Below are 15,229 nucleotides of genomic sequence, written 5' to 3'. Positions count from 1 at the left end.
CGTACGTTGTTCTTGCCTTGGCGATGTAGGAAGAAATATGCTTGGAAATGTTGTGACAGCCTCTTGGTGCTCCCTGTTGGGTTGTGGTAATTAATTGCACGTTTAAGTTGTTGGTATTTGAAGGAAAATATCCTCATAGTGTTTGCACATGAGCACGTTGTTTTTCATTCACACACAAATTACGTAGATCCCCGAGCAGCCGAAATCTGGAGGGGGTGCCGCAGTGACGTCTGTGATACTCAGAGTAATACAGCTGCTCACTGATGATGACGGGGGGGGGGGGGGGGGGGGGGGGGGGGGGGGGGTATACAAGTTTAACAATCAATGGACTAGCAGGCACTTATACAAATAGTGATTGATATAACTAAAAAAGGATAATTGTTGGTTTCATTAAAAATCTTATTTGAAATATTAACATTCTTCCAACAAAAGTCCCATAAAAATCTTTGTTTTGTAGCATTTATCTAAAAACACGAAGGCTCACTGCCCTCGTTGGATTTCTCCTCAGAATCCGTCCTTAAATCTGGTGTTCTCAAAAGTTACATTTCCAGCTCCTGTCTCAGGAGTAGAACAGCCTCCCTTTCTCTGACCCCTGGAGCCTGCTGAGCTTGGCGAGCTGAGACGGCGACGGGGGGACGTCTTGTCTGTAGGGGCCCTTGGTTTGAGGTGGGGCCTGCACCAGGGCAGAGCCCGGGGCCTGAGCGTGGCCTCTTTCCTGCGCAGGGAGCGGCCCGGCCTTGCTCGCCTCCTGCTCTCTGCGTCTCTGCTCCTGCCTCAGCAGCTCCTGTGTCTCTAAGAGGACGCGTGCGTTGAAGCTGGACGTTCCCAGGTAACCGTTGCGTGACCCCTGGCCACCGGAGTGTGACCCCTGGCCACCGGAGTGGCGAGGATTCTCCCTGGATGGCTGGAATGCCTCTCCTTGAGTGTACGCCTTGTCCCATGAGTCCTGCGACGCCGTGCTGGGGTTCTTACCAGGTTGCCTGAGCACACAGAGACAGGTAAAGAGGTCAATCGCACTGCTGAGTGACTCAAGTTAAACAGCTCCCAAACCTAAAGGGAACAGAGGATAATAGCAAGTGACTCCACTCTGAGAAGATTGCTTTTTTTCCTGCAGTTGCCCCTGGGTCAGCACTACTGAAGAGACACTCAAAGGAAACTGGACTACAGCAAAGAATACATCCATTTCCACACTTCTGTGAGATTAAAAGGGTAACGTGCTGGTGGCATTCATTTAAAACACTTAAAGCGATGTGAGTGGACTAAAGTGGTGCATGATCACAATGACATGAAAGAGAGGAAAACAGAAAGGGAAGGAAGGAGTATTAGCTCCACATCGTAAACAAACACAAATGTTAAAACCTCGCCGGGAAAAATGGCGGCTTTTATGCGTTTTTAACGGCTGCACTCACAGCAACAGACGGAGTAATGGCAGGCCTCACAGCGCTATCTTTCTTCTACTTAACTTGTGTCCACCTGCCACGGAGGCAGGAAACATACAGTATCCTCTCTAATAGAGCACATGCACATCTTGCCTGTCGCCCAAACATGATCCCCCTTTTTTTCCAAAATTGGCCTTGGACAGCCATCATTGGCAGCAGCCGTGTTTTTGTCGGATGTGTCGAGTGTGCTCCTCCATTATTAGAATCCATTAAGTGTGCTGTGTGATGGAAGACCTATGACAGTGTCTTTTGTGTCAGGGGTGCTAAGAGAAGTCCCATTTACACCTCAGTGACCCGCTGTGTACTTAAAAGGCTTTTCAGTTCAGAGTATCCAAGGCTGCGGAGGGAGACGGGGGCGATCCAGCATACTTTTAGGACAAAACGCCCGCATGTTTCATCAGGCAGAGCGCCATTCCAGAGAGGATGACCAGAACCAAACAGGGAGGGGATATTCATCCTTTTTTTTTTTTTTGGGAGGAAAAGTCCCATTCATGTTAAAAGCCTCTTTTTCAAGGTCGTCCTGCAGAAAAAACAAACTGTGTTTGGGAAAATTGCCGACATCAATACAATAAATTATTACCTTAAATTTTAATAATGCATGAAATGGACCAAAGCAACCTTTACAAATTTAAGAGAATTTAATTTGAGAAATGGAAATTCTTGGGTCCAAGAAAAAATAAAAAAATAAAAATAAAAAATAAAATATATATATATATATATATATATATATATATATATATATATATTTTACAATTTAGATCCTCAAATATGTTAAAAGACCTGAAAAACAAAAAACAAACAAACAAAAAACTGACTTTTCCTTTGAGCAAGTCAAAGAGGTTGTGCATCTTTCTAAAAGGAGAAAAGTTAAAGAAATGTCCTGTGAGCTTGTTGTGTGTGCACTTAATATCCCAACAAACAAACAAACTGCGTTGAATATGAGTGTATGTGTGTTGTGTGCATGCCTATAGAGCATGTGTAAGTCTGAGGGTAATTGGTGAGGGGCAGATGTAGGGACAGACTGCAGAGAGAGCCCCAGCACATGCTCCGTATCAGGGTTCTGCTGTCTGGGCGAGCAGCCATGCATCTACACTCCGGCTCGGCTTACGGAGCCGCCAGCGCCGCTCACGGGGTTCGCCGCTCGTTCAGTAATCCCAGGATGCCTGTTGCGCGAGGCATCGATCACGGCTTTCAGACTGACCTTTCAGTTTGTAAAGTAGATAAGAGAAGAAGAAGGAAGATTTAGGCGCAGTGTCTCGGACAGCGGAGAAGAAACGGCGTTGTTCCACGAGAATGTAATCATGATCAATGTGTCGGGGGAGCGAGTTCTCTTATCACCTCGAGTCCTGCGCCAGAACGTGTCACACAGTGGATTAGTTATACTTACAAAGGGAGGGGATGGGAAAATACATCATGCCAAAGAGTGGGGTAAATTTAGAATGACAGAACATAACAAACAAAGCCAGGAAGTTGGCTCGCCGAAAAAATCTGCGGCCGCTGTGTGTTTCTTGAAAACAGCTGGGAAGAATCAGAGTTTATGAGAAAACGGAGAAAGCGCGCAAAACTCGTGCCAAAACACAAAAATGATTAGGAGAAAAAAACATGTGCGGTGGAAAAAAACCATTGCTATTTGTTTAAATAAATAATCGACAAAAACCTGCAATAACGTTTTCTTTATTGTGTGGAACAATGTTGTTTTGGCCAAAGGATTTAAGAGCTTCATGGGTAGATGGAGGAGCTACTGGCAGCTCTCTCAGGCCTCCATTAAGAACCTTATCTTGACCGCATTCGTGTGTGTGTTTGAGTGTGTGTGTGTGTGTGAGTGTGTATGTGCGGCTAATCAGTGGTCCCACCAACACACTCGTTCCTCTCTTGGCCCCTCTCACCCTCCACTGCCTGTCACCGCTAATCCCGCTCAGACAACAAGCCTTCATTAGTGCTCTTCCAATCCTCACATCCCAGACAGCGGGCTAAGCCGGACCGTCATCAGATAACCAACTACCATGGCTTCTTCTGGAAGCTCTTTGGGTAGGAGACATTCTTCTGTGAAGGAATGTCCCATTTTGTCTGAATGGCTGACTGCGCACGCTTCCTGTTTTTTTTTTTTTTTTTGGAAGAGAGGCACAGACTCGAAGAGGCTCCAAAGACGAGGTGGTCGGAGAGTTGGAGGGAGTTGTGGTTATTAATCTGGGGATGTAAGATTCGAGCTCTTTAATGAGGAGCTGCGGCGAGACACAGGCTCTGAAAAGCCTTCAACCCGGGGTCAAACGTCAAGCCTTAGCTCATGCGACTCTTTGCTAAATGACGCTGTGAGATTATGGGAAGGAATGCATATCAAAGGCCGCCCTGGCCTTGCTTTAAAGCCGCTCAGACAAACTTTCCCAAGAGAAGAAAGTCGCTGGGAGGGGAGGAAGGGCTGCATGCAACTGTCACATCACATGAGATGCCAGAAGATAACACCTATGAAGGGAATGCATAGATCGCGCTGGCTTATGCAGGCCGCATTGATTATGCGTCCCGTGTGGACCACAAATCCATAGACAGGAACATGTTTCAATCGACCCGGTTCAGACTGCTCAGAGACGGCAGAGGGAAAGAGAATGCTCTGAAGAAGTGATTGGTGTTTGTGCAGAGAGAGATGAAATCACAGGAGAGCGACTCCAAGCCAAGAAAATAAAAGACCACACACACAAGCACACACACACAAGCACACACACACACGCATACACACATACACACACACACACACACTGTGATCTTGTTGTTTAAACACATATTACTCAGTAGCCCTTTTTTCATGAAAGTGCGTCGTCACGTCTTCGTACATTCATATCGATTATATTACATTTTTATATTTTGTATATTCAAATAACTCCTTTTTATTTTTTTTACATTAAATTCTATTTTACTGCATATATATGTGTATTACTAATTTGAGTGTTTATTGTTATTGCATGGCCTTGCAGAACAGTCTTTAAAAGTCCATGATGGTTTAATATCAGTGTCCCAGTCTGTGAATTCACACTGCATGTCGCTGTTGCTGCAAGCACACACACACGCACACACACACACACGCTGTGCTCCGCTGAAACCGTCTCACATCTGTAACACGTCTGTTACCTCTGAGGAGAAACGTGACAGGGACCTAAATAATGCGGCTTGAACTGGAAGTCTGAATAGGGCGAGAAGTTGTTTTTTTTCTGGAGTAGAAAAGTTAAGAAGGAGAGAAAATGTTTATTTATTGCTGACTTTAAATCCTCATGTCAGTCAGTCAAAGTATAGACTTTGTGTCTTGGGTGACTTTCTCTTGGAGGATGTAAGGCTTAAAATGTGGAACTCTTCCAGCAGCGAGGGCTGGCTCTGTGATTTGCATCGACTTTAGAGCGATTAGAGAGCTTCTGAGGATTGGGACACGGATGCTCACATAAGGAAGGATGGAAAGAAATGCAAATACAGAAACTAAATTCTCCAGATGCAAGAAGATATGGTAAGCTTTATTGGCATTTCTTTGACTTCTATGTAAAAGTGGAAACAGAGAGATAAAGAAGATGGAGATCAGCGGTTGTCACTGTGAACTCAAGCACCGCCAAAGGGACAATTTCTTTTCAAACATGATATTAGAGCTGTTATCCATTATAAGGAAAGTGTTGAAGATGAGTCTGTGACCTCTTCTTCAGGGTCGACGCTGACTTAATGAAGTGTTATATCGGTCACATAATACCAACCATCACAGAAAATCATCTCACTCAGAGTTTTGCTCAGATTTACTTAAACGTCTGAAGAGGAGTTAAAAGTGGCTTTGTAGCAAAAAAAAAAAAAAAAAAGAAATGGGCTGAAATCAGAAAGTCAGAAATGGCGGTCAGAACGTGATAAGTCACAGAGCGGCGAGGAAGAGAGAGAGACGGACAAAGGAGGGAGGAGGGGCCAGATGTCTCACCGTGGCAGAGAGCTGTACTGTCTTTGTGCTTGTTGAAAACCGTCCCTGTCCTCTTCCTGCTGCTTCTGTGCCTGAGTCTCCACGGTTACAGAATGGCGGCCGCTCTGCGTCTCCGTCCCGTTGCTCACCTGTTAACATCGGCCCAAACAGAGATGGTCAAGATACAGGTGAATTCAGACACGGACAAGGGCAGGCTAAACGTTAACATGTCTGTCTTTAAATAACAGTGTTACCACGGTCACACACACACACACACACACACACACACTCTCAGATGAAGGAATATTTTCCCCTCAGTGCAGCAGGTGGTTTGACAGTGTGAAGCCTCCTGCGTTTGAGGCTACCCTCAGGGAACAGGTAATTAACAGGTGTGATTCCATGATGACAACGCCGCTGAAAAATGCACCTGTGCCAGATAAGAGATAAAGAAATGATCTTTTCTACAAACTCTAAAGCACCATGAAGGGACCATTCCAACAACTTTTAGAGGTTTGACAACCAAACCTCTAAAAGCAACACAACAGATCTGTTTGTGATGAGGCTAAATGTGCTGTATTTCTACTTGGGCCCTGATTCTCGTGTTTTGTGTTTCTCCACAAACTAACAACCACATAAGCCTTTGAAATAAAAACAAATGAGTATTACCGTACATACTTCATTTCCAAGACGTGTGAGTGTGTGTTTGTTGTCTGATCGTCGGCGTGGTTGACATGGAGATATCGTCCTCCTCAACACCAGCACACGCCGCTAACGAGCCGGCTGATGAATGAACACGACAGGCCAATTAAAACAGGAGCGGGCCGAGGAGGTGTTGCAAGTGTGTTTTGACCAAGTGTCACGTTTCATGAGTATCACGCAGGCTGGCGGGCAGGTGGTGACATTTCAGCTCGAATAAAAACAAACCCTTCATTTTTTACTGAGACGAGTTCACCGTGACGCCGATGGAGGCCACGAGCTGAAAGGCGTCCGTCTAATTAGATAATAAACTGTTACTGGATCTTTTTAACCTCATCAAGATTCTGACTCTTCATGCACCTTGGTTGTTGAATCTGTGACAGGAAATCTGCTTCTCCAGATGAGCTTAAAGAATCAGAAGAACCTAATTGTTGTGTGTGTGTGTGTATGTGTGTGTCCTTCACTGTGGTATAGGAAGGTGTAAAGGGTCGAGGTGCGTCTTGGCAGATGGGAACGCTGTCAGCAGAAACGTCAGTCATGAACATTGTGTGTTCTCAAACTGGCCGCGTCCATCTTCTCTCAGACAGCTGCAATAACAGCGCAATTACATTTCACTCAGCGTCAATAATAAGTCTCCAGCCATCCAAGTCCTAAAACGTAATATTTCACGTGGGCGACGTGAGCAGGACTCATATGTTTCAGCTTTTGCTGTAACAACATGTTCCCCTTCGGCTCAGTGAGCGTAGAGCACATAAACAAATATCAGATGAACAGTCGGGGAAAAGGAGAAATTATTTTACCGGGATCTAATGCGGCGGTGAGAAAATAATTAGTCATGCACACTCGACGTTTTGAATGTAATTTTCGAGGAAGTGGGGAGGAATCCGGAGGTGCTCGGCGGTTCAGTTTCAACCTGAAGGGTTGAGGTGGGTGACGCCATTCAAAGAGAAAAACATGGGGAATAACCAGGAGAGAAAATCAGTCAGCGTAATGGCATTATCCTGGGGAGGAGAATCAGATTATTCCATGTTAGGCCTGGAATACAATGCCGTATAAAACATGACATTTGTTGAAATCAAATCAAAGAGACGTCCCTGTACGTTTTTATCCAATAATGTGAAAAAATGATGTCAATACAGCACGCTTTTATCTCTGCCTTGTTTCCGTGCTGGTGTGACAGACAAAGGTGGGAGGGGGAAAATAATTCCACACCTGTCTAAACAGTCGAGCATTCGCAGACGGTGAGCCGGAGGGGACATAATTATGAAAATTATTTGCAGCTATCAAAAATCCGGGACCAGGAAAAGCAGCTGGGATGGAGTGTAGCTTCAGACGCTGAAAACAAGACAAGCTGAGGTGTCGTGTTTCTAAGTTCAGAGCTGGTCACGGACCTTTCAGGTGTTAAAGACGGCCATCGCTACATATGGCTCCAACCGCCCACAGTCCTCGTGATGTTTGTAGCTCGCCACATAGGGAACAGTTTAGACGAGAGCAGCTGTGCCGTACACAAACACACATATGGAGGTCATTTGAGTTGCTAATGGGCAGACAGAAAAAGAATGCACACTGACAAAAGCCCAGTAGGGTAATGATTCTCTCTTTAAGTCCTCACACAACACAATTCCGGCGATTTATTATAAGCGCCCCTGGTCCATTTGTGGTCGCTGGGCTGTGCAGCTACGGGCGGAGTACCCATCTGGGGGCAAGCAGCGTGGTCTGCCATTTCCTGGCCTCTGGGCCAGGCTTGGTCGGGTGGTGGTTTGGTTTATCTCCACATCATTTGGGAGAACTCCAAGGCACAACGAAACAGCACATGTGTGAGTCTGAGTTTTCAATCTTTTAATATCTATGTGAATGAATTTGTGGGTTAATAGCGCTGAAATATGTTTCCACAAAAGAGGCATCATCGCTCTCTCCTTCTTTTGTTCTCCATCTAATCTTTAAACACGCACGGTTTGGAGACATCACATGGCAACTTGTTGTTTTCATTTCACTCAAAAGAAGCTCAATATCGTCACGTTTCTGCGGTGCCATTCAAGTGTTGACAAGTGTTTTTTTTTTATGACAGTTGTAATCATGGGATCTGTAAGCCATGCCTGTCATGTGCATGTCATTGTACAACATGATCTATAATTCACCGTCAAGCCTCGACATCTACCATTAGTTCGGGTTGTGCAAACTCAGTGTTGCACGAGACTGATGGAAATCATCATAATCTTACAAACTGATACATTCAAGTTGTTTCTGATCAAGGTCGTAAGATGAGGATGATGAGAATACCAAAGAAGAAGAAATGCACCGTGCTTGACTAAGACTAAAAATAATAATCTTACAGATATCATCAAGCGTGGCTGATGGATTTTCTGCTGTTTTTAAGGTATGCTATGGATCACAGCTACGCGCTCAGTGAGGCTGAATGATTACAGGACACTTTTAGACTCCAGCAGTATAAGTGTGTATTAAGTTCAGCTGTTCAGCTGCTTGTTATTGCAAATATCTAATCACCTGATCACATATGTACAGAAATTAAAAGTGGTCATATGCAGGGAAATATTCCCTCTAAAGCGGGAGGTGGATATCAACCCTGTTTCTGATGTGTCTGAGCTCAGTTTTAGGTGAAGTGGTTCGAATGGTCACACTGACAGAGAATGACGCCACTGTTTGATGGTCACAACACAAAATGAACCGATGCATGAATCTTATTTATGTCATCTTTTACGCTGCACAAGATCAGAGTCCCTCTCTCATGAAACAGGATATCCTGACGCTCGATTGTGTCTCACTCTCTAACCACTGGCTGGCTTTTTGTGCACGGTCAACATCCTGTGAGTTCGACTAACAAACATACCCATAATTCCTTGCAGCTTTGGTCTATAGGAACAACACCAGGACTGTTTGATGGGCGTCTCCGGCCCGTGTATTTGAAACACATATACATCGCAGCTTTCTCGTCTGAACTTTTAATCGTGAGCTTCAGAATAACAGCCACTAAAATAGTGGCATATTTTTCACATGGTTCCTTCGGAAACATTTAGCTGCACACCCACCAACATGAAAGCCCCAGATTTAGAGTATCCCCAGTTTGCATAAACACAACAGATGCTCGTAGACACATGTATCCTGGTAGCTGGAGATAGAGCGATAATAAAATCAAAAGAATTCACATAAATAAGGAGTTTACAAGCTGCCGTTTGTGTGTTTGATCCAAGGTACCAGCATGGCGCTCACGCTCCTCTGTGTGGTCACGCTCACCGACGCTCCAACCCAACAGCACAAATTGATTTTATTGCCGCAGACAGAGATGGGGAGAGAAAAAGGCAACTCTTCGGAAAATACATCGAGCTTTATGATGAACATCTGGAAATCCCCTCTCACAGACGAGCAGGGAGGGAGGGAGAAAAAACATGCCAGCTGTAATTGTGTGTGTTGGCTTTTGCTGCTCCACGATAGACGGGGCTTCTCGTGTCCGGGTCATTATTCCATTAAGCGGGGTTGGAGCGGTGCAGGGACTGACCTCAGCGTTGTCATTACAGGTGATCTCTGAGGACATACACAGACTCAGACTCTGACACCCCAGAGACACGCCAGGGTTAAAAGCACAGAGGGAAAGTCTCCCGACTCAAACTGCTCCAGATGCTCCCCTTTGATATTATCATCATTTTCTTGTGCAATGTTTTTTTTTTTAACCCCAAAAAGATTTTCAAAAAGTATGTTCGAAGTAAAAGGAATTTGAGCAATTCAAAGCACACTGTTACACTTTTAAACTGACCAGCAATCCCAAGAAAAGGACTTAAGTATGTAAATTAGCTACATACACGTTGGAGTAGTCCCAGGATAAGTCTGCAGGGGGCGCAAAATGGATTATTCTGCAAATCCTGCCATAGTTTCCTGATATGAAACAGAGGATTTCAGGAGCCTCCGGGTAAGCTGCTAAAACCTCTCACATAGGCGTCCAGCAGTGGAGAGCAGCCCTCCCCTGGCAGCCCTGCAGTGTTATGCCCTTGAAGGCTTTAAGAGAGCTGGCCAATCAGAAGACAGTGGGCACGTGCGGAAGGGGGGCCTTTAAAGAGACTGAAATGAAGGTTTTTACTGACAACATCAGTTGAGCCTCGAATCATGCAAAGCTCCTCTCCAGGTTTTACAGACAGACGTCGTGAAACGTGAACATGAGAGGCACATTGGATCTTGAAGCGAGCGTGGAAACGTGATGCATGGTCACCTGCTGATGATGATGATGGAGATCGATCCATCGCTACATAAAGGACATGAAGTACCATGCAAATGTTCTGGATCTGACTATCAAGCTGGTAGTTTTATATAAGATACAGTCTGAATATTACATCTGAGCCATGTGTTTAGATGTAGAGGCTGCTCCTGTTCTGGCTTGTGAGTCTGTGTGGGAGCCATTACGATGTGACCTTGAGTACTCAGGAACAACGTGCATCAAAGAGCCGTGCTGTAGTCTTTAATGTGGTGTGCGTATAACTGCCTTCTGCAGCCACTTGCTTTACTCTGCCTACATTTACTGAGTGTTTGGATTCAGAGAAAAGTGAAGGTCACAGAGGCTTCACTTTCATCCATGTGGACACAATTTAGCAACGCCACCGAGAGAGATCCACGGTTCAGTTTCTGTACAACCAGCAGGTTGTGTTTTTATCGGACGGGTCAAAATGATTTCCTTATGACGGTCTTTGTTTCTCTCATACCTCCACGTATACTTAAAACAATCTATAAAAAAAATGTTCTGTCGCATTTTCAGCTCCAATTATAAGTCTAAAAATAAGGATGTTATGGACAGGGTTAGGGTTTGTTGTCCTGGCCTTGCCTCTGCATGTTTATTCTGAAAGTGTTTTTCTATTCACAACATCTGAAGGCCATCTCATATTTTTATCAGTCTTCTTTATTGTCTATTTTACCTGTATGCACTGGACAAAGGGAATAATAATAAATAATAAATAAACATTACAAAAGTGTAAAAAAAGAAATAAACACTAAAGTACAAAGATGATGTGCAAAAAGATGTAGAGCAACAGCAACAACAAATGTGCATGGATTTGAACTAAATACATGTGTGAGGCACTAACTTGGAGAAAAGATGGTGCTCGAGTGTATTTTTCAAGTCCTTTGTCTTTTAAAGTGACAGATGCTTCTGTGTCTCTGATGAGGCGACGATATCATGAGACAATAGTGGAAAGTGTCCGGTGCTTATTTTTTGATTTTTCCTGCTGAGGTGTGGAGCGAAAAAGACAGTAAGAGACAAGCAGAGAGAGAGAGAGAGAGAGAGAGAGAGAGAGAGAGAGAGAGAGAGAGAGAGAGAGAGAGAGAGAGAGAGAGAGAGAGAGAGAGAGAGAGAGAGAGAGAGAGAGAGAGAGAGAGAGAGAGAGAGAGAGAGAGAGAGAGAGAGAGAGAGAGAGAGAGAGAGAGAGAGAAAGAGAGAGAGAGTGAGAGAGAGAGAGAGAGACGTTTCCTTTGTGTGTTTTTTTAATAATGAATTTAAATGCTTGCGCCTTTCGCATCAAATACAGCCATATACATTCTGCTTTGGCTGACACCAAGACATGATTTCCCTGGAGTTCCTCTAATCAGTGTCAAAACATTACACGGCCTGTGTCATTCCCTAACAAGCACTGCCATTGTGAATCCATGTTAGCAAGACTGAAATAACATAAAAGAGGACTAATAAAATAGACTTCAATACACAAGGGCTGGCCCTATATCTTATTACCAGTGGAATAGTGCGAGTACGCTCGACAATGTCAACAATCACAAGCAATTAGGAGCTCAGAGGCTCAGAGAGAAAGACGGAGCTTTCTGCTGAACAAACCGTTAACGTCTCATTCTGAGGGGAGAGAGAGAGTGATTGAGGAACTATTGGAGAGTTATGTCTATTTTCAAAGCACGAGTAGGACTAACACTGAAGGAAATCCAGAGTACATAAAGTCTATTTTCCTGTGTAAGAAGTATTGCTGTTGTGTCTAAACCAAACTCCTTCAGACAATAGGAGCAGCCCAAGCATCCTGCCACATCAAAGCTCCGCTCCAAACCCACTGAACTGACAAAATGACACCGATAATTCTCCAGAAAATGGGATGCACATATTTCAACACTCAAGGTCTGACATCGTGACCCATAATTTAGAAAATAGCTCTGCTGGGCTTTTAGAATTAGCCTTCTTTTTTTTTCTTCTCCATGTCATGAAAGTCAGAGGACAAAGAGCTGCATCTGTCTCAAGTCATTACACTGAAAAAATATACAACTATATGACAGCTGACCAAGCAGCAACCTCCAGTGTTAAAAAAAACGAGGATGTGAAAGTGCACAATCCTGCAGTTCCTCGAGTGGCCACTTGGGGCTGGCTGTAGAAGCACCAGAAGTCACATTGATAAAAGCTGTTTTTACAGCAGAAGTTAACATGTTTACAGCCTGGTTAAAAAAAACCCAATATTGGTCTGGTTAGCTCATGTGCCAAAGCACAAACTGTACAGGGGTGAATTTTTGGATTTGGTTAAGTTAAAAGTTATTTAAAATATGGCGCATAGCTGACCTGATTGACAGGCGGGTATGATTTAACAGTTCGTCAGGGGGCTTAAAACCCGCCTCAGCTCTCAGCCTGTCGTTAGGCCATCGATGTGACTCCCTGCAGGAACTGATGGCTGACGCCACTCAGGCTTCATAAACTGGGGAATGGACTTGAGCTTGTATTTTTCTTTTCTAGTCTTCTGACCACTCAAAGTGCTTTTACACCGCAGATCACACCGACACATTCACACACTGAATGCTGTGTCAAGAGAACATCAGAAGAAACTGATCCCATTCATACACATTCATACGCAACCGACAAAGCAGCGGGAGCAACTCTGGGGTTAAGTGTTTTCCCAAGAACACATCAGACATGTGGCTGCAGGAGCTGGGGATCGAACCCAGACCTTCCAGTCAAGAGATGACCGACTCTACCACTGAGCCTCCATCGATATTTAAAGTATGTGCACCTGACAAGGTCTCGCTTGAGTTTGTCTGGATTATTGTTTGGTTTATCGTAAAAGTGAAGTGTATGTGTGTGTGTGTGTGTGTGTGTGTGTGTAAAAATGAAATAAAACATTTCTTTACTTTCAGTCTTTGCACAGCAGGAAAGACTATTGAGTTCAAGTTGGACTGAATTAACAAAGGCATTAACTTGATTACATTTTCATTCCAATTATAAGAGTAAATCCCCATTGTTGGTTCAGATCAATCATGGAAGAGGAGACCTGCTTAAAAAAACATTTTAATTTCAAATTTTAATATATAAATCCCTTTAATCAAGTGCAATGAAAATTAAATTGAACAGTGTGACTCATTGTCTTTAATTTCTGTCCCTGTTACTTTCCCTCTAAGTCCTCTCCATCAGTGTCTCATGTTTAAAAAACACAGGAACGACACAGACAGAGACGACTAATTTGAAATCAGTTCCAGGTCAAAGGTTGGACCTGGGAACGAGAAATTAGTCAAAGAAATTTGGCAGAACTTGGGACTGAAGCCATAAGTTTTATCGGCACGATTCAGACAGTTTGGCAGTCGTACAACACCGACAATCCAGAGACATGAACGCGTCAGGACGGATGAAGCAAGACATGGAACCACTGCGACTTGATGTCGTGCCAGGCTTCATGCTGTGTTTTATCAATTATTATTCATTTTATGAGAAAGATTGTTATTTCCGTTAATCCTTAGACGCAGAAATGTATTCCTCTGATTACAGTCTGCAGATATTTATAACCATAAAGAGCTTCTCTGGGAGTGACAGTGGGTTTATGCTCAGTGTTTTCTATTCCCAGGTTTCTCTTTGCTTCACCAACATCAGTTGAAAGAAATTATTTTATCTGAATTTCCTTAATTTTTCACAGGTTGCTAAATCGTCACACACGCTAATTGCAGCCATAAACCTGTCTTGTTGTTGTTTCTGTGTTTGTCTTTGTTTCTGCAGGATAACAGTCTCAGCAGATGACTGTTGAACGGGAGTCTGGTTCTGCTCCAGGTGCTAAATACAGCCAAGTGTTTTTGCTAACGGTGGGTCAGTGTTGGGTCTAAACCTGCTCTTGTTTTAAAAGGTTAAACATGTTCATGACTGCAAACTGTGCAAATCAGTCAATCATCTGTCAAATGTGGTGTCATGTGAAGCCGTGTCCGAACATGTTGCTAAATATAGGAGCTCTGAAAACATTGGAATTTACGTAGCTTTACACATCACAGCACGTAAACATCTCCATGTTTACCATGGAAGCATGTTCGACAAACACACGGAGTCGACACACGTCAGCACATGCTGTTTTCTGTACAGATGAAACGCCAGTAATGCGTTTGCTCTATACGGGGAAACAATTCCTTATTTGTTGTGTGTGTGTGTGTGTGTGTGTGTGTGTGTGTGTGTGTGTGTGTTATAGGGTGGCCATGTCAAAGAAATAAAGGTTGAATCAAGTTCAGTGAGAATTGAAATTATTGAGTGAAAGAAATCCATGAGACAGCCAGTGGGTGTGGAGATAAGCTGAGTGTCCGGTGGTGCATCAGGCAGAATCGCTCTAAGAGCTCTGAGTGTCAGGTATTTGGATGTTTTCTGTGCAGTGTCACTCTGATGGAGCACAGCTGCTATCTGGCACTCACCCAGGACTGGTCTAAGCTGTAGGCGTGTTGATGGTCCTCCGGCTCGTCCTCCTGCCTGGCCTGCTGGAACTCGTGCCTCAGCCGCTGTATCCGGTCGTGGTTACTGGGAGCCATCTGACTGCTGGAGAGAAACAGAGGAGGAGAGATAGTTCAACACCCTGAACACAACTCTGCCTAGCATGCTGATGCTTGTTCACATCTGAATAATTCACTTGACCATTGTTACACTCCTTTAAGTTGTGATAGGATTCCCTTCATCTGACAGTAGCGTCGTTCTTTTACATACCTGACTGACATCTCTTTGTGTGTTTTTTCTTCTTCTCACCCTCCCTCTCTCCAGTCTTTGCTCCTGAACATCTCTATAGCTGAAAGTGTCCCTCGTGCACCATTGTGAATGAAGCATGTCCCTTTTAGACCGCAGGAGAACGTTGGCCTTTTATGGTACGCAGTCATTAAACACTGTGGAAAACCCTCATTTACATCTCCTTCATTAAGGGGCTTTGAGGGGGCTGTCAATAGGAATCAATAGCCTTTCCTCAGC

At 44.1% G+C, this 15,229-nt stretch overlaps 1 protein-coding gene across 4 annotated transcripts in view; it reads right to left on the bottom strand.

Moving 5' to 3' along the window:
- Positions 1-372: 372 nt before the first annotated feature.
- Positions 373-15,229, bottom strand: part of pard3aa (par-3 family cell polarity regulator alpha, a) — a 354,935-nt gene continuing 340,078 nt past the window's right edge. For all 4 annotated transcript variants that reach the window (XM_079361704.1, XM_079361705.1, XM_079361706.1 and 1 more), the window contains 3 exons: positions 14,689-14,809; positions 5,377-5,504; positions 373-980 (listed from right to left, as the gene is read on the bottom strand). In XM_079361704.1, coding sequence (XP_079217830.1) covers positions 560-980; positions 5,377-5,504; positions 14,689-14,809 — 670 coding nt within the window. In that variant the 3' untranslated portion in view covers positions 373-559. The remainder of the gene's footprint in view (positions 981-5,376; positions 5,505-14,688; positions 14,810-15,229) is intronic.

This window comes from Symphodus melops, assembly GCF_947650265.1.
Source record: "Symphodus melops genome assembly, chromosome: 14".
NCBI lineage: Eukaryota > Metazoa > Chordata > Actinopteri > Labriformes > Labridae > Symphodus > Symphodus melops.
This window is presented reverse-complemented; position numbering and strand designations above follow the sequence as displayed.